Below are 22,798 nucleotides of genomic sequence, written 5' to 3' on the forward strand. Positions count from 1 at the left end.
AGGAGCTTACCAACTGGGGGAAGTTTTCAAACTCTATAAACTCTTAAAAAATCTATAGAAATACCAAAAAGTGTTGCTTACATTGAAGTTACACATTTCCACTATCTTCTGGTGTAAAATAGTAACTTTGTGGGATTATATTTATATTTACAGGGTTCCTGCAGGTTTCATCAAGTTGAATTCAAGACTTTTTAAGGCCTTTTCAAGACCAAAGCCAAAGACTTTCCATGGTTCAGCTCTCAAGGTGATGCCCTGCATGACGATGTGCATTGTTAAATTCCTGGTACGCCTGATTTTTGTGGCACAAATCTTCTCACTGCTGTTGCATTTAGCTGCCGTTTACTTTTGCAAAATGCACCAAAACATTCGTTTTTTTTAGCATTTTCATCCGCAAACTGCAGAGAAGTGCTGTTGAAAGGAGACGAGTAGTCTCCTCTACTCATAACGTGAATCGGGATAAGTCATGTGACTTGTGGTGGCACATTGGGGCATTTTAACACGTTTTTCAGGTCTTTTTAAGACTTTTAAAAGACCAGTACCAGTCCTGAAACTTTGTTTGGTCCTGCCGTGGCACAGTGGTTCCACCTCTCCACCACTATGAGGACACTTTTTAAGAGTTGTCTAAGTGGACCTGAAAATGAAAGAATATTTTGGTAACACTTTAATGCTTAATGATGCACAACGTAACGGTAATAAAGGGACCCTTATTGTAAAGTGTTACCAATATTTTCTCCAGGCAAATACTTTTCATAGCAATCATCCAGTCCAAACCAATACATTATGTCCTGAAACATACTTAGTGGAAAGGGTGTATCTCCTAAAGACTAATGTACTGCTATCACTTGTTTGTGTGCCTTGTGAAAAAAAAATGCAAACACACATGGATGCAGTCAATTTCACTGATCTCTGTCTCACATCTGGTATCTGCCATCTCTGCTTCTAATCCTTTAATCTGTCAGCAGCATTGAGCACAGGCAACAGGAGATCAACCCTCACATGCATTAACACACATACACATGAGCAACTACCTCTATCTTCCCATCTCTCAACCCTATACAACTCTTGGTTTGAGCTCTCCCAGACACCCTTCCGTAATAACCCAGCTTGTCCCAAAGCTTCCACCAAATGGAATACAAATAGCTCGGCATAACCTGGGGCACCATTTATCTAAATTAGTGCTCTGAGTGTGGATTCTCACGAGGCACCCATATGCTAGCACGGTTAGCGTCATTAGCTTCATTAGCCCTTGTCAGGCCATTAATTACACATCATTCCTATCAGTTAGCTGGGGCTGAGATTTCCCATCTTTGGAGTTTAGTGAAGGAAAAAAAAAAGGAAAAAAGTTTCAGTGCTGGATTTCTGGAAAAGGATTAGTCTTATTTTCCTCTGTATAAATCACTTAGAAAGACAACACTGACATGTGATTTGGATTCCTACGTGTCAAGCTATGGATCCTAGAACAATAAAGACCACTGGGAACAAATAAAGATGTTGCTGTGAATTATCAGTCAATACAAACATGTTATTTCTGTATTTTGCTTTTTTATTAGCATTTTGAATCCACATTCAGGGGCTTTCTCCACTAAGAAAATAATTGAGAAATTTAATTATTATATAAAGAAAAGAATGGGAATGCCATCTGACCGATTAATAATTTTATTATGACCAGGAATATAATTATGAACAATAACAGTTAAGGTAGGTAACTCTGGTCCTCACAACTGACCCGATAAAAGGTTGACAATGTGTATTTTCCCTGGCAATGGGGGCAGTACATACCTAAATAATTGCAAGCGAGCAGTATTTTTGCTTTTGAATAAGACCTTACCAACAGATGGCCATTAGGGCAACAAAATCCCTGGAAGTTCAAACTCCAGCAAAACAACAAGCACATCAGACTCCCTTTCATCACCGGCAATGAGTGAAGAGGTAAATGTGTAAAACAATGTTTACGAATAGTAAAGTTTTGTAACTGTTTGTTACAAATCAGTACATGGATTTTGTCCTCACAGGCTCCCATACAAGGAAACATGGCGTCTAATATGGAGTCGCCCAGAGACTTAGGCCACGTTTGCACTGCAGGCCTTGATGCTCAATTCCGATTTTTTGAGTAAGTCCGATTTTTATGTGGCAGTTCACATTATGACTGAAATGCTACATCAAACTCTCTCCAGTGGGAACGCTTCAAGCCCAACATTAAATGATCTTTAAATACTAATAGTTGCTCAGGAGGTAGAGCAGGTGTTTCATGGAACAGAAGGTTGCAGGTTCGGTCCCAGCTCTGACCAGAGAATGCTGCTGATGTGTCCTTGGGCAAGACACTTAACCGACCTTGTCTGCCGGTGGTGGTTGGAGGGACCGTTAGTGCCAGTGTTCAGCAGGCCTCGTCTCTATCAGTGCGACCCAGGGCAGCTGTGGCTACATTGTAGCTCAACCCAACCAGTGTATGAATGTGTGAATGGCTGACTTTGTTATGAAGCACCTTTTTTTTTTGGGGGGGGGGGGGGGGGGTGTTAGATCCCTAAGAAGGTGCTATAAAAATACAGATAATTTACCATTTACATGACATTCTATATATTTTTTTTCATTTATGACAAAACTGCTCAACTCTATGAAAAACTGACACTGCTGCAGGTTAACTGTTCCTGTGCAGTCAGGTTAAGGAACAGGTAAACTGTTCCTGTGTGGTCAAATGTTATGTTACTGATCCATTCTAAAAAAAAAAGTCGAATTAATCACATAAAGGCAGATTTATATTTCATTATCTGAAATGATCTGATTAGTTAAAAAACAGTAGCTTATGGTTGCAGACCCCGCGGCGGCGGACGTCCGAGCTCGGGTCCGACGCCGGCACGTCGTCCGGGCCGAGCCTCCCTACCGCCGTCCCCCGCTGGAGGCGTCCGCCTCCGCTGTGTGAGCCCCTGGGTGCGCGGCACGGTTGCAGCTCGGATGAGACCATCAAAAGTGGATTTCATTATGCCTTACATTTAAATTATTTAGAGTGAGGTGTTTTTTTCCATGTTTAACTCTTTTTTTCCATAGTTATTACATCTTGTTAAAATTAGTAACTACTGTAAATAATATTTGACACTGTTGAACCACATCCACTTTAAGGGTAAATTATTTAAAATGGATAATGTTATTTAGTGATCTCCAATGTGTTTTCTCAATAAAATAATCTGTTTTACCATTTTAAACAACACATTTGTGTTGGATTCAATCTGGAGCATAAATATGGATAACTATAAAACATGTGGTCATGAATGCTGGACACTACAAATCAGGGATGTAAGAAAATACAGATGTCACAATATATCGTGATATTTTTTTCCTGTGATATCATATTGATAAACAAAAGCCGTGTATCAATTTTTAAAAGTATTTATATGCAAATGTTTGTGTATTTTTTTTTCTTTTGGAACAGTTCAAACGCCGACAGCTAGTTGGCAGCAGTGTGCATTGGGTTTTGTTTCCACCACTGAAATGTAAATCCCTCTATTATGGTTCAGATACCTCATGTTAAACATGTTAAGTATCTGTTTGGACTGTTTATTGAATTTTCCTACAATAAATTCTAAGAAAATATCTAATATCGTCTGGCTGAATGTGTCGCAATAAATCTTGCCACCATCACACCTCCTACGAACGTCTCAGAACTTCAGAGCTTCTTAGGGGTCTGCAACTACTCGCGCCAGTTTGTAGAACATTACGCTGAGATAGCGAGACCTCTGACTAATCTACTGAAGAAGGATGTGCCTTTCGAGTGGACTGAGCAGCAGCAACAGGCCATGGATGACCTGAAGGCCGCGTTATGCTCAGCTCCGTGATTGGCACTCCCCGATTGCGACAAGGAGTTCCACCTTGAGGTCGGTTTCTCAGCTCACTGTTTGAGTACTGATCTCTACCAAGTATATGACTGCGACAGGCGTGTCGTAGCCTATGCTAGTAAGCTCTTGTCCGGTCCTGAGTTGAAGTACTCTGGCTGTGAAAAAGCTTTGTTTTCCACCATGTGGGCGGTTAAACACTTTTCTAACTACGTTGGTGGACAGAAAATCATCATTGAGACTCAGCACCAGCCAGTGACATTCCTTAACAGTCAGCGCATCAGAGAAGGTGTGGTGACCAATGCGCGAATCGCGTCATGGCTGCTGGCTCTTCAAAGCTTCGACATCGAAGTGCGCTATGCCCAGAACCGACGTAGCCCTCTTGGCATGGGTTTGGCTGCGTGCCAACACTGCTCGGATGACGCTGTCGCGTCAGTCCCACCAGCCAGCCCTCCTCAGACTCTTCAAAACCCCAACCACCACTACTTCGATCAGTCTCTCTGTGTGGACTTGCCGACCGTGTACGTCGATGGCAGTTCTTTTTGACACGGTCCTACACCTAGTGCAGGCGTAGGTGTCGTCTGGTTGAACGCTGACCAGAAGGATTCCTGATGTTACTGGTTAGGTGCTAGGACCTCACAGTTTGTTGAAGTGGCTGGGATTTTGATTGTACTACAACATGCTAGGGACCGGGGCATCCGTGGGCTGGTGATTTGAACTGACTCGGACTACTCACGTCTCAGTTTCATTTGTCATCTACCTTCTTGGAAGAGTAACGGGTTCCAAACCTCTAACCGGAAGCCCTTTAAACATCAGGACCTCTTCATGGCATGTGACGCCCTAGTGATGGCACATGACATGCACGTTTATTGGCATTAAGTCAAAGGACATTCTCGTGCACTCGGAACTGATAAGGATTTGAACGACCTCGCAGACTCTCTTGCTAAACAGGGTGTGGCCGATGGTACTCCATGGGCCTTCAACCCCTTGTGGCTTCCTGACGAGGTGTCTTCTCGGTCTGACCCACCCCGTGGGTGTGTCGTGACTCGAGCTCAGGCCTCTAAAGCGCCCACCTCCAAACCATCCAAAGGTGAGGTGTCCATTCAACCTGTCTTTTCTGGTAATGATCTTGTCAGTCTTCAGTCCCAGGACCCTGCTAAAAGCAGGATGATCCTGTACCTTTCCGATCCTAAAAAACATCTGCCTTCTTCCGCCGAGCTTGACTCCGTTCCTGAGCTCCGGGCTCTCTTTCGTGTTCGGGTCACGCTGAGAATGGTTGACGGGTTGCTGATGCACGCCGCCAAGCCTCCTTTGCCGCCTGTCCTCGTCGCGCCACAGCCACTAAGGGGGGACATGATCACTCAAGCTCATGACTCTCCCTCCGCCGGACACAAAGGTGTCAAGGCCACATTCGGTGCCCTGAGCCAGGTTGCTTATTGGCCGGGGATGCGTTGCGACAGGTCCAAAACAGACCTTTAAAAGATCAGTCAAAGGAAATGAAACTTCAGTTCAGCCAACTGAAGGTTCCAGCCTTTATGCTAAATAATATCGAGTTGGGGAATAAGACCCGTGTCTTTCAACAGAATTATTTTAGAGGCAGAAGAACCATCCTTTTCAAGATCAAACAACCATTATTTGTTTTATTCTGCAAAACAACTCATCGGACGTGAAACCTTCCACCAGCAGACCCAGGAGGCTTTCTCTGACCAGTTGACGCAGAATCATAGGAATACAGCCCTTGATATCCAGAAGTCAAACTACTCGCTTGCTGAAAATACTTTGTGGCCAGCCGGATCACCGAGAACCCTCATTACACACAGGTAACGTAACTCTGCACTGGCGTTGGAAGCATTGTTGCCTCGCAGCAAGAATGTCGCAAATTTAAATCCTAGCTACGGCTTCTTTGCATGAATTTTATATGTTCTCCCCATGCATATGTAGGTTTTCCCGGGTACTAAAGCTTCCTCAGGCCAAAATCATGTCTGTTAGGTTAAAACCTTACTTGGACAAAAGCATCCACTAAATTAATCCAAGTCTATTTAGCCATTTCCCCCAAAATGCCTTGAAACAGCCCTGGTTGTGGGAGTTTTAAAGGTGATCTGAATTGCATCAAATGTATAAATGCTCGCCAGGTTTTTGCTGTCAGTAGCACTATCCAGCAATGGGATGCTCCAGGAACAGTTGTTTTCCTGCTTCAGTAATCACACTGATTACAATTGATCACTGGTGGAAGCCAATAACCATGGTTTGCAATGCAAAAGGTAGTTTCACCTGATTTAGTTTAACGTTTAATTGTTCAGAAGAGCGGGTTTCCTGTATTAACCCCAGTATTTGTTGCAATGTTTATCTTTTTAATATTCTCAACTGCAGGTGTGATACTGTTCACTTAGATGCATTGTAAAGATGGGAAATGTGTTGCTTTGTGAGTTTATAAAGCAAAAAAGTAAAGGTAGGTAATCCAGTAAGCCGCACATTCTCATTTTCAGGAAACCTAGGGTTAAGCGTGCATTTCAAATCCATCAAAAACAATTACAGCCAGAGGTTTTATCCTTTGACTGATTTTTAAAAGAACCTTAAATCATCGGCATCTGCTCTCTCACAGTGAATGAATCTAGCAGCTGATTCTAACCCTTACTTCACACTGGAAGCATCAGCGGCATGGACTGGCAGCAAAACGTTACTGCTTCACATTACAATCCATTATAGTCTATGGGGGTGACTCAAACCAGCCGCAACATGGAAATTTTCAGGCGCGTCCCAGAAGAAGGACACTATGCCGCTCTGGTAAAGATAGGATCATGTTCTGTTTTTGCCATGAGCGACATCTGGGACACTACAATTTCTGAATCAATCAATCAGATTTATTTATAAAGCACTTTTCAAATAAAGTGCTACTAAAAGTGCTTTACAAAATGACCCCAGATTCCCATAACAGGTTAAAAACATTAGCAGACATATGCAAGCACACACACACACACACGCACGCACGCACGCACACACACACACACACACACACACACAAGTAAAAATTATATTTGGCTGAGTCCAGATGAGCCAAGTAAGGTAACGCAAGGAAACACCATCAGAGGAGCCATCTGCCCCGGCAGCATCAAGTCTTCCACACTAAGTCAGGGCGCTCAGTGGAGGGGGAGCATAGACCCCCACCTCCACTTAAACACTACCTATAGAGCGCCCAGGAAGCTACAGTTGACCACCGCTTCTAGGGCAGAGGGCCCCTACAGAGGAAACACTGGATTAAAATGAGTAAAAATATAATAAAAGAGCTAATATAAGGGACAAAAGTTAGAAAATAAGTAATAAATAAAATCATATAGACTGTAAAATAATAATATTCAATAATGAAAACAATGCTAAAATATAATCATATAAAATATGCAAATCAAGCAATAAAATATAATCATGTTAAACGAGAAATAAAATTAGTCAATATTTAGATAAAAGCTAACCTAAAAAGATGGGTCTTGAGCCTGGACTTAAAAACATGAACGTTCTCTATGACCCTGAGGTCCTCTGGCAGCTCGTTCCAGAGCCGAGGGCCATAACACTGGAAGGACACCTCGCCGTGAGTGTGTGTCCTGACTTTAGGGATGCAGTTAAGGTAGGGCTAGAAAGGAAATCACATATACAGATTCAGTGTAAAACCGCCAGTAATTTTCTAAATAAAAGACTACTGCAGTAATGCGATTTCACATCTATGTAGATTACGTCAATACAAGTGACCTAATGACTCATTTACTCCCAGCAACATACCAGAAGAGCAGTGGTGTGTTTTTCATGGCTTTAATCCTGACAGTGGAACAACATCATGGCATCAAACTGCAATATTAAATGGGCTTTTCTTCTTTTTGGTTACATGGCAGATTGCATAAACTCAAGAAACTGTGTGATCTTGCACGCTAAGTGTGGAGGATGGCGGAAGTCTTGAGGGATTTTGTGATCTCATGAGTCCAGTGAGGTGCACGACAGAGAAGCTGCTCCGCAGCGGATAGTTTCCCGGTGTGTACTGGCACGCAGCAAAAGTTGCAAGTAAACTGTTCCACTGTCGTTCTGCTCCGCTGATGCTTCCAGTGTGAAGTAGGGCTATGACGGAAGAAGCAGCACACCTGAATGAGTTTACTCTCAGTTGATTGTGGGTGATTTATTACACCAGAAAAACTGGTGTAATAAATCTCTGTTTGGCAAATGCAGAAATATAAATAAGGTGAAAGCATGCTGAAGGCATTCAAACTTGATAAACCTCAGTTGGATGGTACTTCATTCAACAAGAAAACATTTAATCCAAAAACAAATTAATCTACTGCACGGTGGCACTGTCACAAATTCAAATCCTAGATACAACGTCTTTGTGTGAATTTTTCATGAAAAATCAGCGCTCTCCATCCCCTCCACTCAAAATAATTCCTGGTAGAGTCCATATAAATAATGTAATATACAGTGGGCATGGAAAGTATTCAGACTCCCATCAATTTTTCACTCTTTGTTTAGACAGTTGCTGAAATCAGTAAAATGTTTTGCTATTAATAAACACACAGCACCCCATATTGACAGAAAAACACAGGATTTTAGAAATTTCTGCAGATTTATTTTTAAAAAAAGCTGCCTTGAAATTCAAACACTGAAAAACTTCCGCCACTTCAATCCTGGATTGGGTTAAAATTTATATTTTAAGCACATTACTGAAATGTGTACCAAGGTACCAATCATGTGCTGCAAATCCAGGGGGGAGAGGGCTTTGAAGTGGTGAGACCAAGATAAACAAGTAACTTGATGTTTTATAATTACTCCCAACACAGCTTGACAGTCAATTATGACAATTATCAGAATTTTGGGTACCACTTTACAATAAGGCTCCCTTATAAATGGCTAATAAATGGTTTATAAATGTATTATTAATCCATCTATAATGCCTTATATATGACTAATTAATGTTTAATATGCATTAATTAAGGGTGAGAAAGAGACTAAACCTACTAGTTTTTTGCCAAATAGTGAACCAAATCTGTTGACTTATGTACTTTATCTAGACTTCATATATTAAACATTTCAAACTAAGAACCTATCTTTTAAGCACTATTAGCATTTGTAAACACAGTTTTGGGCAAATAATTAATGTACCTTATAACTGCATTATAAATACTTACAATGATTAAAGGGAGCGCTATTGTAAAGTGTAAAACATGTCTTTATTTATTAATGATTAATTAACATTTATAAATACAAACTGGAGCCTTCTTATAAAGTGTAAAACATGTCTTTATTTATTAATGATTATTAATGATTAATAAACATTTATAAATACAAACTGGAGCCTTATTGTAAAGTGTAAAACATGTCTTTATTTATTAATGATTAATAAACATTTATAAATACAAAAGGGAGCCTTATTATAAAGTGCAAAGCATGTTTTTATTTATTAATGATTAATAAACATTTGTAAATACAAACTGGAGCCTTATTGTAAAGTGTAAAACATGTTTTTATTTATTAATGATTAATAAACATTTATAAATACAAACTGGAGCCTTATTGTAAAGTATAAAACATATCTTTATTTATTAATGACTAATAAACATTTATAAATACCAAAAATTAGTCTTAAATGTTTAAATTTGTTAAACTTCAGAGTTACACTAAATGCTTAAAATATTTGTACAAACCATGTTAACTACTGTCAAAAATGGTCATGTATTGTAAGTGTAGCACATTTAACATCCAAACTCATCAAACACACCAAATACCCCCTCCCTAAAAAAAACTGTTGTAGAAGAGATTCAGGTTAAACTGGGAATGATTTCCATATGTCCTTGAATAAGCGTCCCAGTGGTCCATCAGGATGTTTTGAACCAAGCCAAGATGACCATTCGAGAACTTTAAGATGTTCCTCCAACAACATCTCTGTACGATTTCCTCTTAGTCTGCGAATATGTCCTTTAATTGTCATCCAAGCTCTTTCAATATGTTGTGTATGACTGCCCGAGTGAGGATCAACAAACCACCTGCTGTGATTTACTGTGTAATGTTTGTACCCCATGTTTGTCAAGACATTCTTGTAGGCTCTCCACTCATCACTGATAATGGTACTACCTGACTTAACATGCTGTCTGATCAGAGGAACAAGGTGACGCCTTGTTCGTTTCTCTACAAGTTTTAACACGAGCCTTCGCCTTTTGTCTTTCACTCCCATCAGTCCAAAGACCCATTTCTTTCTTTTGCAAGCATTTCCGAAGCGTCCACGTGCATACTGAAAATAAAAAAAGATTAAGGTTAAACAGAATATTTACAAAGTATATTCTTAAATGCAGTTTGCATCTTAACATTTTAATTGTATTGCTGTTATTAAAGTAAATTGTATTTTAACTTTATTAACAGCATGACAAAGATGTTGAATAAAAAAGCTGTTTTCTGTCATTCATTTCCTTTATGGATTAATTGACTACTTTTACAAACTTTAATTTAGTTAAACTCTGACTCAAGTGATTCAAATCATCATAGTAATTGATATAATAATATGTTTATTAACAGATTGTTTTTGTTTGGTTGTAACAATTTTACTATATTGATTCTTAAATGTAATGGTAAAAACTTAAAACTTATATGTTTAGGGGACATGTTCAGATCTGGACTGATAATAACAAAGGGGTCTGAGAGTTTACAACCTTTCGCTGATGATGGAGACAGCTTTCATCCATAACCACAAATTCTTTGTGACCACCAAGACAGTGCCCTTTATTTACTCCGTGTCTTTCCATTGCACTGATGCAGACTTGTCGAATACGCTTTGCCATGGCACTTAATGTTTTGGAGCTGCCAGCCACATCATCATCAATCATATCTATCTGCCTGAGCCTGAGCCCTTGTGAAAATCTGCGACAGAAATGAAAACCAATCAAAACTCACTGAGGCCCTATTATTAACTGCTATTCCTGTTGACATTTATACACACAGGCTACCTGTAGATGAACTTCATCCAACTGAAAAGAGAAGATTTTGATTTCTCAAAGAGGGAGCCAGTTCTAATTGTTCTGGAGACTTTTCTATGACTTGCTCTTTTGCAGCACCTGAGAACAAACCAAAAAGTGAGGTAAATAAATGAACCTATAAACATTATCACAAAATTATATTAAAAAATAAATAAGTATTGAGATAAAGTTAGCACTGTGTCTTGCTTTTAAAATTTGAAGGGCTGTTGCTCTATCCCCGACCTTCCTGAATGAGCCGAAAGCCACGCCTCCTAACGTGCACATGCAGGGAAAGCCGAGTCAAGTGAGAGAACATCTGAAATGTAGTGCTATTGGCCAATGTGGTAGGCTTGCAGAAATTATTAGTTTAGCTGTAAAGCCAGGGGAGGGACTTAGGAGAAAAATAAAATATGAAAGATCACACTTTTTCTCATAGAACAAGGTCAGATGGTCAAAATTATTTTAACAATTCCAACTTACGTACCCTGCCTTTAATATCAGAATGTGATGTTAAATGTTCTACATTATCATGCATTCATACCACATAAATTGGTCTTTCTTCACCACAGATATCATTTTCATCTTATGGTGGCAAACAGGGCATCTCAGCTTCTTCTTTAGAAGGTGTTTCTTTTGCAGCCATTTAATCAGCCTCAGAGTCTTCTTTTTAGTTTGTTTTCCCTCTGTATGAGTGCGCAACTTCATCCCAAGAGGCATTCTAGTAGGAAAAATTATAGATTTATTTAATTATATTATTACATTGAAATACTGGTATCTTCAGAATGTCATAGGTAAAAAAAGGTCACTGATATAGCAACAGATCAAGTCTTTGTATAATTCTCAAAGCATTCTTTGAAAAGTCAAGGAAAAATGTAAAACCATTAATTTGACCAAAAAATTCAACACACACAAAAAAATCAAGATATAAACATTTCTAGTTCCAGTTTATTTTACTTACTTAAAAAACACAGCACATACAGTTACAAACTGTATTGCCTCTGCAATCTATTTGTGTTGTTTTTTTTTCTTTTTACAATACACAGCTCAACAGGAAGTAACACTTGCTAAATAAAAACCTGAATTTATAATTATGTTGACTTACTAAGAATGACCAAAAAAAGAAAGATAAATGGGTTTTTAATAAATATGTTAATTATCATTATTTATGACTACTCTTCCCTGCAAGCGAACTTGTAAATGCTGATAATTTTCAAAGAAAAATGTAAAAATGGCTAACACAACAGGAACAAGAATATTTAGTTAAGTTAATACAAAACATGCTACATTTACACAAAACATTTTCATTCTTAAAAATGATTTTTCTTCATCAGCTAAAGTAATATTTAAAAGTGAATTATAATTAAAAGAACAACCTTGCATACAAAAAATAAAACAATTTGCTTACCTCTTATAGTGCATTGGACTCAGTTATGAAGCGTTTCCCGCTGGATTTTTAGGTTGCATATGAAAACTAGCCATCGTCGCGCCAAAGGGAATAAAACGAAAATTAGCCATACAGAGATGAGCTTAGTGCAAACATCCAATCACAGTGAATCTTAATACGGAAGTCCCTCCCATCGGTGTGCGTCGGAGCTGAGGTGGATCCACCAGTCAAGCCGACACGGACTGACGCTAGCTAGCTACGGCAGCGCCATGGATGGACCTGAAGAGAAAGATTCCTGTTCCACTGCGACACCTGCGGTCAGCACGCGTTCAAAGAAAAACAAAAAGCAGCGACTGGATAACGTTAACACTAAACCAACGCTGTCAACAGAGAAACGTGATGGTGAGGAATTTTTTAATGCTAACAATGAACCATTTGGCTGCTACAGTGCCTAGCTATCTCTGGTACTATTAATTATTACGAAAGTGACACCTCACAAAGTTTTATATTTTTTAATAGTTAGTAAATGTATATACATTTATATCATTATGAATAACCCCAGTGTGGTAACATGGAGGAATAATTTATTTTGTTCTGGAAGTGTCTGCTCTACAACAGGTGTTTGTCTCAGAACTTTTTTTACATTTGTATTGTTACCATTTAAAGTAGATATTTTTGTTTCTGCTGTCATTTAGTTTGCCTAGTTTAGATTAGAGATTCTGCTACTGTTGTTAATGTGTGTCTAAATTTTGTCTTTTTTAGATACTTCTTCTGGCCTTGCCCCTACTGCAACTGTGCTTCTTAATAAGGAGAGACAGGAAGTTGCTTTTCTTAAGGAGAAGCTGGAGTGGCAAAAGATGAGAATTGAAGAACTGGAAGGAGAGAGGGATTTCCTCCGAAGTCAGCTATCATCTCTGTCAAGTATGACATTAAACTAGTTTCATAAACATTGTTTAATTTTAGATTATTGTGATAAAAATCAGATAATTTATAAATATACATGAAGATCCCTTATTGTCACTGTGTTGATAAAAAAAATAGTTACTCTTTGGTGTTATGCCAGTTAACTCTTAAAAATAACTTGTTCTAATTGGGTTTAAACCTATTGATTAATTAATTGGCATGTATTATGCCATTACCTATTATCTGTTTATTATCTGTTTTCTTACAGTTGTCTGTGCTCTCACGAATAAATACATTTTCATTTACATACTTTAATAATTAATTTAAAATACACATTTCGACATCAAAGTGTTCATTTAGATGGTTTGTAGTTGTGCCACTTTATCTCTTAGTACCAGCAACTTAGTTTTCCCCTTTTTCTCCTTTAAACACCACGGTAATAGGTAATTACTGCCAATTATTGACATTTAATGTTGTATTGGACAACAACACTCAGTCATTATACTGTTTTATTATTCTATAGTCTACAAAAATTAGATTTGCCCAGCCACATGTATATTATTTCACTCAGAAGGGTGCATCATTCTCATTCTGTCAAAGCACATAAGCTGACAAAATCATCCATTGTGTAATGAAATGAAATTGGCAGCTACTTTGCATGTTTGTTTCACTCTGTGTTACCTGATATGTGTTAAAAAAATTCTAAATTCATCCATTTTTTTCTGCAGCGCAACCTAAAGACGAACCATTAAATGATACGTTTATCAACAATCCTTCTGAAAACTTGGATTCATCCTCCACATCTTCATCTGCATCATCTGAGTGGTCATCCTCATCCTCATCTTCACCCCCAAAGAAGCAAAAGCGCAAATTCAAAAACAAGCATTCAAAAGCCAAGAAATACAAGAAGGAGGAAAAGAAGTTCCGGCAGCGTGGTGAGCAAAATACTTATATTCAGAAGATATGTAGCCTGGCCTGCCAGAGTCCTCCTCTGTTTAATTCTGCACAGAGAAAGAGTCTGGTAACCCTCCTATGTAAATAACCCCACCCCCCTGAAAATGCTAACCAAACCAATCATCACTGAGCAGCGTATGTCACACACACAGTGAAGCTCAAATTCTCATAAACAATTATGTCTGAAGCGGAGTTCACCGCGGCTCTTTCCTCTGTTGTAAAAGACTTGGACATGTCTTTGAAACCACAACAAGAACCGCTAAAAATCTTTCTTCTAAAGAAAGATGTTTGCGCCATTACCAGGCTCCATTTTTTACTACAGCTAAAAAAACTACTGCGTCACATTGTACAGTTGGCATTTCCACCTTTTTTTTTTTTTGATTGGTCATTTTTGAGCTGGCTAATCCCGCCCCTCATGTGCCTCTCTGCCTGTGAGTTACCAGACTCTCTGTGCAGAAGTCTAGTCTGGCAGGCCAGGCTAGAAGATATGTTCTTTGGAGATAAAATTACCATTTAAACATTTTCTTCAAACTACATTGTATTTGACACCAAACTTGAATATAAGGTTTGGACTGATGCGCATTTTTAGAAATGCATACACACACACACACACACACACACACACGTATATGCATGTGTGTGTGTAAATTATAGTAACAGATTGTATTGTGTGCCATGAGCATTTGTTTCTAACAGTTTTCTTTGTTTTAATTTGATTCTCAGTCCGAACACCAAGTGAGATTGTGCAGAGATACAAGTCCCTCCTCAAGACATTTCCAAAGATGAAGACCTTGTCCAAAGCTTTTCAGAAGCATGGGATTGACAGAAACACAGTTGTGTCCACGGCATCAGTTGCTGAGCTCGCTATCGCAGCTCCTCTTGTTTACCAGGAGCTGATCTCCAACAAGCCCAGTGGAGAGACGGTACTCCATTTTGCTAAGCGATGTGAGGAAGAGATTCAAAGCAATGATGAAGTGAAAAACAAAATAGAAAGCATGAAGGCTGATGGTACTTTGCTTCCAATTCGAAGAGGCAAGTCTGTCTGAAAGCCTACTCAGTTATCTGACTTGTTCTGTTTCAGCATATTTAGCTATAGAACAGATGTGTGTGAAACTGGTAATTTTTTAACGATCTGTTCAGTTATGTGTTCAGTTTCCACACAACAAAGATTTTTCTTGTCATTTTTGTTTAGAAGGTTTTGTGTGTCCTAAGAGTAACCAAAACAACTGCACTTGTTAAGATAGAGTATTGTCTAATGTTATAAGGCAGCTTGTTATACTTTTCATAGTAAGGCCCCTAGTCTTCAAAAAGTTTACTGGTTATAAATAAATGTTAACTAGTTTCATACTAAAAAAGTTTCATTTTACATTTAAAAATGTTTAAGAGTCATTAATAAACACTGATATGTTTTATACTTTACAATAAGGCTCCCTTTTGTAATTATAAATGTTTATTAACTATTAATAAATAAAGACATATTTTACACTTTACAATAAGGCTCCAGTTTGTATTTATAAATGTTTATTAATCATTAATAAATAAAGACATGTTTTATACTTTACAATAAGGCTCCCTTTTGTAATTATAAATGTTTATTAACTATTAATAAATAAAGACATATTTTACACTTTACAATAAGGCTCCAGTTTGTATTTATAAATGTTTATTAATCATTAATAAATAAAGACATGTTTTACACTTTACAATAAGGCTCCAGTTTGTATTTATAAATGTTTATTAACTATTAATGAATAAAGACATATTTTACACTTTACAATAAGCCTCCCTTTAATCATTGTAAGTATTTATAATGCAGTTATAAGGTACATTATTAGTTGCCCAAAACCTTGTTTACAAATGCTAATAGTGCTTAAAAGGTAGTTTCTTAGTTTGAAATGTTTAATATATGAAGTCTAGATAAAGTACATAAGTCAACAGATTTGGTTCACTATTTGGCAAGAAACTAGTAAGTTTAGTGTCTTTTTCACCCTTAATTAATGCATAATAAATGTTTATTAGTCATATATAAGGCATTATAGGTTGATTAATAAGACATTTATAAACCATTTATTAGCCATTTATAAGGGAGCCTTATTGTAAAGTGGTACCGAATTTTGTCACTAATGCACTTATTTGAGCTACAACTGATCGACAGTCTTCTGACTCACAAAGCTGGCAGCACCAGATAACAGTCGCCCTCTGTCCTCCTCTGGTTTCCTCCCCACTGCAACCTTTTGCAATATGTTGGCTCAATCTCACATTGTCATGACTTACCGGGAAAGCCAAGCAAATATACATATGCTTAAAATGAGATGAAAACAAGTGTGGATTGGTGTTTGGTGATAGCACAAATCACTGATGTTTTGCATATGGAAGTTTGTTTGAAAGAATGTCAGATGTTTACTTTAACTCAGAATTCATTCACGTTTGCTTCTTCATCACGGTGTTCTGCCAACAGTGATGGGCAAGTTTCTTCAAAGCTGTAATGCATTATTTATTGTTACCCTCATTTTAAAGTAATTCATTACATTACAATATTACCGGTTTTAAAATGTAAGGCATTACACTACTTTTGCATTACTCCAAGTTACTTTCACCAAAACAACTTCAGTATGATTCTGGTAATCTGACGCTCAGTGAGCTCATGACATATATGTGGAAAGTGATGTGGTGTCTGAGCTAGGATTGCTGTTAAAAACAGTCAGATATAATAACGGTGCTGTAAAATGATTATTTATGAAATAAAAGCAACAACAATCTGTACTCTCAGCATGCTGCCATCTTAGATTAACTGAGCAGGGAGTGAGGTGGTGGGGGCTCCAAGCCTATATTTGCCTTGGTCCCCAAATGCCTTGATACAGCCCTGGATGTGGGACTGGCTTCTGGGGTGATCTGATTCTATGACATGTATAAATATTAAATGCTTATATATTATTGCTTTTCACTGGTAAAACTGTGTATTGGGGATGAATCTACCTACTTTTTTCTTTTCAAGCACTTTGTTTTATTTTCTTGATTTTAGTAGAATAATTTCCTGCCCTTTCTCTCTAACCTTCCTGCATGCTGCATGTTTCCTCCGTCTTCCAGAAAAACTGTTTCCTAGATTTCCTACTTTCTAACTAATCAGCCAAAGGGATCTACTGAACGCAAAAATAATAATAATAAAAAAGAGCTCAATATACGCTGCGCTCCAGCAGCAATGAGTTGAAATCACCGGGGCACAGATTATGAACTCAGTTGAAAAGTACTTGAAGTACCAGAGAATATGGGCTGATATGAACGATTGCAAACAAATTAATTTGTTTTGGTGGAGTGATTTTGTGAATATAACAGCGGCCGCGTGCAGGACGCAGCTGGAGTATTTGAGCCATCACCGCTGCGTCCTCTCTGCTCATAGAATGCCCGCAAAGCTGAGTCCATAAATGACGTCATATATGTGGATACTGGATCTTTTTTCAGGCTTCCCGCAATTTGAATTTTTAGGAAACCCACATCTTGATTCTGGGTTTAAAAATGCATCGTAATTACTGCGTTACTGACAATTGTACCGAGTAAATTTTACCATTTTCTTTCCCTGCAATGCCTTACATTACCACATTACAGCAAAAAGCAATGCATTACAGTAATTAATTACTTTTTGACCGTGTTACTCCCAACACTCTCTGCCAATGGAGTTTAGTCTTCAAATGTGGGTTGTTATCCAGCACATCACCCAAACACATTTATAGAGCTGATATGTTTATATCTGTTAAAAAAAAGGTTTCAGGTGGCAAGAAGCCTGCTTCCACAGCCGGCTCTAATACCTGAGTGGCCACTCGAGGGCAAAAACAAGCCGCCTCTCCGGTCCAGCAGAATAACACATTGACTTTCTGGCAGCATTTAGACCACTTGGCTGGCAGGTGTCTTATTGTGGAAGCCAAAACTCTTCCGAGTACAACACAATAGCAATGGCATGGACTCAACTTGTACCTTGTTCAGTAAAAATATTCGTCAAATTGATTTTCACTATGGTACCATAGGTACCATGACAAACAAATAAGGAACTATAATCATTGTGAATGAGGTCCTTGTTACTTCAAATTCTCAACAATGGGATATTAAGGACAGCTTTCAAAAACAGGTATGAGGTAAATAACATCTGATATAGTTGCTTTGTTTGGTAACTAATATGTCTTTATATGGAGATACACTCACTTAAAGGATTATTAGGAACACCTGTTCAACTTCTTAATGCAATTATCTAATCAACCAATCACATGGCAGTTGCTTCAATGCATTTAGGGGTGTGGTCCTGGTCAGGACAATCTCCTGAACTCTAAACTGAATATCAGAATGGGAAAGAAAGGTGATTTAAGCAAGTTTGAGCGTGGCATGGTTGTTGGTGCCAGACGGGCCGGTCTGAGAATCTGACTTTCACAATCTGCTGTTTCTGGGATTTTCACACACAACCATTTCTAGCATTTACAAAAAATGGTGTGAAAAGGGAAAAGCATCCAGTATGAGGCAGTCCTGTGGGCGAGTTTATGCAATCTGCCAACTCTTTTTCTCTCTTTCGCTTTTTCTGCAAGTCTAGAAGAAGATTCTTGGCCCAAGTGAAGCATCATTAAAAAGACAAAACAACAAAACTGATAGATCCATTTTCATCCGCTTATCCGGAGTCGGGTCGCGGGGGCAGTAGCCTAAGGTGAGAGGCCCAGACTTCCATCTCCCCAGCCACTTGGGCCAGCTCCTTCGGGGGAATCCCAAGGTGTTCCCTGGCCAGGTGAGAGACATAGTCCCTCCACCGTGTCCTGGGTCTACCTTTAGGTCTCCTCTCGGTTGGACGTGCCCAGACACCCTTACCAGGGAGGCATCCAGGAGGCATCCTGACCAGATGCCCGAGCCACCTCAACTGGCTCCTCTCGATATGGAGGAGCAGCGGGTCTACTCCGAGCCCCTCCCGAATGACCGAGCTTCTCACCCTATCTCTAAGGGAGAGCCCAGCCACTCTTCGGTGAAAACTCATTTCGGCCGCTTGTATCCGCGATCTCGTTCTTTCAGTCACTACCCAAAGCTCATGACCATAGGTGAGGGTAGGAACGTAGATCAACCGGTAAACTGAGAGCTTCGCCTCTGACTCAGCTCTCTCTTCACCACGACAGACCGGTACAACACCAATCCGCCTACCAATCTCATGCTCCAGTTTTCCCTCACTCGTGAACAAGACCTCGAGATACTTAAACTCCTCCACTTGGGGCAGGACCTCATCCCTGACCCGGAGAAGGCATTCTACCCTTTTCTGAATCAACACCACGGTCTCAGATTTAGAGGAGCTCCTTCTCATCCAAGCTGCTTCACACTCAGCTGCGAACCGCTCCAGCGAAAGCTGAAGATCACGTTCTGATGAAGCCAACATGACCACATCATCTGCAAAAAGCAAATACCTGATCCTCAGGCCACCAAAACGGATGCCCTGCACACCTTGGCTGCGCCTAGAAATCTTGTCCATAAAGGTTATGAACAGAATCGTGACAAAGGGCAGCCTTGGCAGAGTCCAACTCTCACTGGGGACGAGCGCAATGTGGCCCAAGCTCTGACACCAGTCATACAGGGACCTAATAATCCACAAAACACATGTAGGCTGGTTGGACAAATTTCCCAGCATCCTCCAGGCTATAGAGCTGGTCCAGTGTTCCACGGCCAGGGCTAAAACCACATTGCTCCTCCTGAATCTGAGGTTCAACAATCCGACGGACCCTCCTCTCCATAACCCCTGAGTAGACCTTACCAGGAAGGTTCAGGAGTGTGATCAGCCTGTAGTTGGAGTACACTCTGCAGTCCCCCTTTTTAAACAAGGGGACCACCACCCCGGTCTGCCAGTCCAGTGGGACTGCCCCCGATGTCCACGCGATATTGTAGAGCCGCGTCAGCCAACACAGGCCCACAATATTCAGAGCCTTAAGGAACTCAGGGCGGATCTCATCCACCCTTGGAGCCTTGCCACAGAGGAGCTTTTTAACCACTTCAGTGACCTCAGCACCAGAGATTTGAGAGGCCAGCCCAAAGTCCCCAGACTCTGCTTCCTCACTGGAAGACGTGTCGGTGGGATTGAGGAGGCCTTCGAAGTATTCTGCCCACCGATCCACAATGTCCTGAGTAGAGGTCAGCAGCACATTGTCCCCACTATAGATAGTGTTGGTAGCACACTGCTTTCTCCCCCTGAGGCGCGGGATGGTGGAAGTCATGCTCCATGGCCTCACCGAATTCCTCCCATGCCCGGGTTTTTGCCTTGGCAACCACCCAAGCCGAGTTCCGCTTGGACTGCCGGTACCCGTCAGCTGCCTCTGGGGTCCCACAGGCCAAAAAGACCTGATAGGACTCTTTCTTCAGCTTGACAGCATCCCTAACTGTTGGTGTCCACCAGCGAGTTCGGGGGTTGCCACCAAGACAGGCACAGACGATCCTGCGACCACAGCTCCGGTAGGCCGCCTCAACAATGGAGGCACGGAACAGGGTCCATTCAGACTGAATGTCTCCCGCCTCCCCCGGAACATTTTGGAAGTTCTGTTGGAGGTGGGAATTGAAGCTCCTTCTGACAGGAGACTCTGCCAGACGTTCCCACCAGACCCTCACAATACGTTTGGGTCTACCTGGTCTGACCGGCATCCTCCCCCACCAGTGGTCGGTTGACAGCTCCACCCCTCTCTTCACCCGAGTGTCCAAGACATGTGGCCGCAGGTCAGATAAAACAACAGCGAAGTCGATCATCGAGCTGCGGCCTAAGGTATCCTGGTGCCAAGAGCACATATGGACACCTTTATGTCTGAACATTGTGTTCATTATGGACAATCCATGACTGGCACAGAAGTCCAATAACAAAGCACCACTCAAATTCAGATGGGGGTCCATTCCTCCCAACAACACCTCTCCAGGTTTCACTGTCGTTGCCCACGTGAGCATTAAAGTCCCCCAGCAGAACGAGGGAGTCACTGGAAAGAGCGCTTTCCAGCACCCCCTCCAAGGTCTCCAAAAAGGGTGGGTAGACTGAACTGTAGTTTGGTGCATAAGCACAGACCACAGTCAGAACCTGTCCCCCCACACGTAGGCGGAGAGAGGCTACCCTCTCATTCACTGGGTTAAACCCCCACAATCAGGCACCAAGATGAGGGGCAACTAGTATGCCCACCCCTGCTTGGTGCCTCTCAGTGGGAGCAACTCCAGAGTGGTAGAAAGTCCAACCCCTCTCAAGGAAACTGGTTCCAGAGCCAGAGCCAGAGCCATGCGTTGAGGTGTCTGACTATATCTAGTTGGAACCTCTCAAACTCACACACACTCAGGCTCCTTCCCCACCATAGAGGTGACATTCCATGTGCCAACAGCCAGCTTCTGTAGCCGAGGATCAGACCGCCAAGGTCCCGTCCCCCGACTACCACCCCTCATGGGCCATTCCCATCTGTACCGGGTCGGCCCGGGCCGGGTAGCGTAGGTTGTTTACATATCTGGGTGGCCTGGTATTTTTCTGGGCCAACCAAGGCTCATTCTCAGCCCTCTTCTGGAGGGGGTCTGCTTCAGGCCGACCAGGGCCAACACACCCACTGCTGACAGCAAATTCACACCTTCCATAAGAGCAAGCCTCTGATTGGTGGGTAGAATCAGCCCACATGGGCTTAAGACAAGGATGTGTGGAATCAACCGGGCCAGGCTGGGGCCGACTGGGGCTACCCGGCCCGGGCCGACCCTGTACAGATGGGAATGGCCCATTACACACTGCACCCGACCCCTTTTGCCCCTCCCACGAGTGGTGAGCCCATGGGAAGGGGGACCCACATTTCCTCTTCGGGCTGTGCCCGACCGGGCTCCATGGGTGAAAGCCCGGCCACCAGGTGCTCGCCAACGTGGCCCACCTCCAAGCCTGGCTCCAGAGGGGGGCCCCGGTAACCCACGTCCGGGCGAGGGAACACGGTTTCCATTTATATAATTCATCATAAGAGGTCTTCGGGCTGCTCTTTGTCTGATCCCTCACCTAGGACCTGTTTGCCATGGTTGACCCTACCAGAGGCACAAAGCCTCAGACAACTTAGCTCCTAGGATCACTGAGACACTCAAACCCCTCCACCACGGTAAGGTGGCAGCCCAGGGAGAAACTGATATTAAAATTAAATACCAGTGGCTGATAATAAACAATAAATATATTTAATAAGATTAATCTTAACTTAGATGTTAATCTTGACTGTGATTTGCAGCTACTAATAAGGCTTACAGAGCTCATGGAAACCAATACAACTGTACACGATGTTGCACTTAACTTAAATTTTTATTTTGATTGGCTTTACAACTCGTTTGTCTTGCACCTCCAGGCAGTTTCTCAGTGGTTCATCACCATATTTATACCAGTTGACATGATAGCCTGCAGAAAAATACCTAGTTTATGTATGTGCGTTTTTAATCCAAACCTTTCCTCCCAGAGTCGAGCTAAAATGGTGACAGGTTTAACAGAGTTTAGGACAATTAAGGCTAGTGTGATTTGAGTCTCTACTGCTCTGCTCTCATCACAATCACTGTAAAAAAAAAAAAAAAAAGCACTGACTTTTGAACTCTGGGACATAACTTCAATTTTAGATTCATGGCATACAAAGGTAAACCCACATTTAAACATTGTGATACAATAAAAGCATTAATTTCCAGGATGCAAAGTAATAATACTTAAAATATACAATACAACCATTTGCATTTTTAAAGGTCCGTTTAAAAAGATCTTTGTAGCCATAGGATGA

General features: G+C 40.8%; 2 protein-coding genes across 7 annotated transcripts in view; one reads left to right on the forward strand and one right to left on the reverse strand.

Moving 5' to 3' along the window:
* Nucleotides 1–22,798, reverse strand: part of LOC107387348 (inactive N-acetylated-alpha-linked acidic dipeptidase-like protein 2) — a 661,429-nt gene that overhangs the window by 409,099 nt on the left and 229,532 nt on the right. The gene's annotated exons all lie outside the window — the stretch shown is intronic.
* Nucleotides 12,295–15,592, forward strand: LOC107373545 (coiled-coil domain-containing protein 106-like). Its single transcript, XM_015941664.3, has 4 exons — nt 12,295–12,590; nt 12,951–13,109; nt 13,820–14,026; nt 14,769–15,592. Exons 1-4 carry the CDS (start codon nt 12,458–12,460, stop codon nt 15,089–15,091), a joined length of 822 nt encoding a protein of 273 aa, XP_015797150.2. The 5' UTR covers nt 12,295–12,457; the 3' UTR covers nt 15,092–15,592.

The sequence above is a fragment of the Nothobranchius furzeri genome, chromosome 16 (genome assembly GCF_043380555.1).
Source record: "Nothobranchius furzeri strain GRZ-AD chromosome 16, NfurGRZ-RIMD1, whole genome shotgun sequence".
Taxonomy (NCBI): Eukaryota; Metazoa; Chordata; class Actinopteri; order Cyprinodontiformes; family Nothobranchiidae; genus Nothobranchius; species Nothobranchius furzeri.